Consider the following 1981-nt stretch of genomic DNA (forward strand, 5'->3'; position numbering starts at 1 on the left):
AAACCTCCCTCACAGAATTCATCCTCCTGGGATTTGGGACTGTCCCCAAACTGCAGATCCTTCTCTTTCTGCTGTTCCTTGTGATTTACATTGTGACCATGGCCGGGAACATCCTCATTGTTGTGCTAGTTGTGGCTGATCAGCACCTTCACACCCCCATGTACTTCTTCCTGGGGAATTTGTCCTGCTTGGAGACCTGCTACACCTCCACCGTCCTGCCCAGGATGATGGCCAGTTTCCTGACTGGGGACAGAACCATTTCTATTGGTGGCTGCATCACACAATTTTACTTTGTTGGTTTCCTTGCAGCCACGGAGTGTTATCTCCTGGCAGCGATGTCTTATGATCGATATCTAGCGATATGCAAACCACTGCACTATGCAACCCTTATGAATGGCAGTTTCTGCCTCCAGCTAGCAGCTGGGTCTTGGATAAATGGATTTCTAACTATTATCATAATAGTTTCTCTTATGTTACAATTAACTTTCTGTGGCGCCAATGAAGTTGATCATTTCTTCTGTGAATCTACACAAATAATAAATCTCTACTGCAATGACATCTACCAGGTGGAGCTTGTAATCACCATTGTGGCTGCTTTACTTACCCTGCCCCCATTTGCTTTAACTGGGACATCCTACATTTGTATCATCTCCACCATCCTGCGAATCCCTTCCACCACTGGGAGGCAAAAGGCATTTTCTACTTGCTCCTCTCACCTCATTGTGGTGACAATTTTCTATGGGACCCTGATCATTCTGTATCTGCTACCAAAAACCAACACACTCAGAGACCTCAACAAAGTGTTCTCTGTCTTCTACACAATTCTGACTCCTATGGCCAATCCCTTCATATACAACCTGAGAAACAAAGAGGTGAAAGAGGCTCTGGGAAAAGTTGTCAGTAAATGTGTAGATTTTATAAGAATTCAGAAATGCTACTGTATTTTTTGAAAGAGAAAATAATGATGAATGCAGCTGATTTACACTTTAAAGCTCAGAGGTTGTGTAGCCCTTATTTCATTCTAGGTCTTTGGTAGTGTGAACTTCTAACACTTGAGGATGTGCAAAGATTTGAAACTGTAAGATCAATCAGAACCAGCATCTTTGTGTTCAAAATAAAATTGAACTTTATTTTCCTTGTTGATTGTGAGTAGATATTTTGGTGAATTCCATAGATTAAAACAAAGTAAGAATGTAAAATAATGACTTAGGGCTGGATCCACAAAGGGACTTAGGCATTGCAAGGCCTAACTTCTAGTGCCTTGCTAGCCAGTGGAATCCACACCCTGGCTTGTGGGTTCAGGGCTCATGTCTACATTGAAATAAAAAGGCCCACGGCAAGACTGTTGCTGGCCCAGTTCATCTGACTTGGACTCGTGGTGCTTGGGCCGAAGGGCTAAAAATGTCAGTGTAGACATTTGGGCTAGGGCTGGAGCCTGGGCTCTGAAACCCTGTGATGCGGGTGGGTTTCAGAGCCCCGGCTGCAGTCAAAGCCCAGACATCTACATGGCCATATTTAGCCCCTCAGCACAAGCCCTGTGAGCTCGAGTCAAATGACCCATGCTCTGAGACTCGGTGCCATGGGATTTTTATTGCAGTGTAGATGAACTAATACAGTTTAAGGCCAGAAAGGATGGCCAGATCATCGAGTCCAATTCCCTGTATAGCACAGGGCACCGACACTCCCCAGCACCCACACACTAAACCCAACAACCAAAAGGAGACCAAAGTATCACAGCTCTCAGGAGACGAGACTAGGATGTGCCACAGGCAGAGAACAGGAGAGACCGAGGGGCACCAGTGCCTGAGGCCCCCACAATGGCAGGGAGATGATTAAGTGAGATACACCCAGATAATCCTGGCAAGTGACCCATACCCCCCCCACTGCAAAAGAAAGTGACCTCTTCCCCCCCCCCTCCCAAGGTCTCAGCCAGCCTCACCTGGGTGTATCTCACGACTAACGGGTGGCCGGGGGCGAGGGG

General features: G+C 46.6%; 1 protein-coding gene across 1 annotated transcript; it reads left to right on the forward strand.

Annotated features, from left to right (window-relative positions):
• Positions 1-227: 227 nt before the first annotated feature.
• On the forward strand, positions 228-950 carry LOC113408221 (olfactory receptor 11L1-like). The gene has a single exon (XM_026661395.2). The coding sequence runs from the start codon at positions 228-230 to the stop codon at positions 948-950; it is 723 nt and encodes a 240-aa protein (XP_026517180.2).
• Positions 951-1981: the final 1031 nt, after the last annotated feature.

The sequence above is a fragment of the Terrapene carolina genome, unplaced genomic scaffold, assembly GCF_002925995.2.
Source record: "Terrapene carolina triunguis isolate 2854851 unplaced genomic scaffold, T_m_triunguis-2.0 Scaffold1089, whole genome shotgun sequence".
Classification (NCBI taxonomy): domain Eukaryota; kingdom Metazoa; phylum Chordata; order Testudines; family Emydidae; genus Terrapene; species Terrapene triunguis.

What these genes read in the sequence shown, in the direction of transcription:
- LOC113408221 (XM_026661395.2), top strand. Translation starts at nt 228, where the DNA reads ATGGCCAGTTTCCTGACTGGGGACAGAACCATTTCTATTGGTGGCTGC.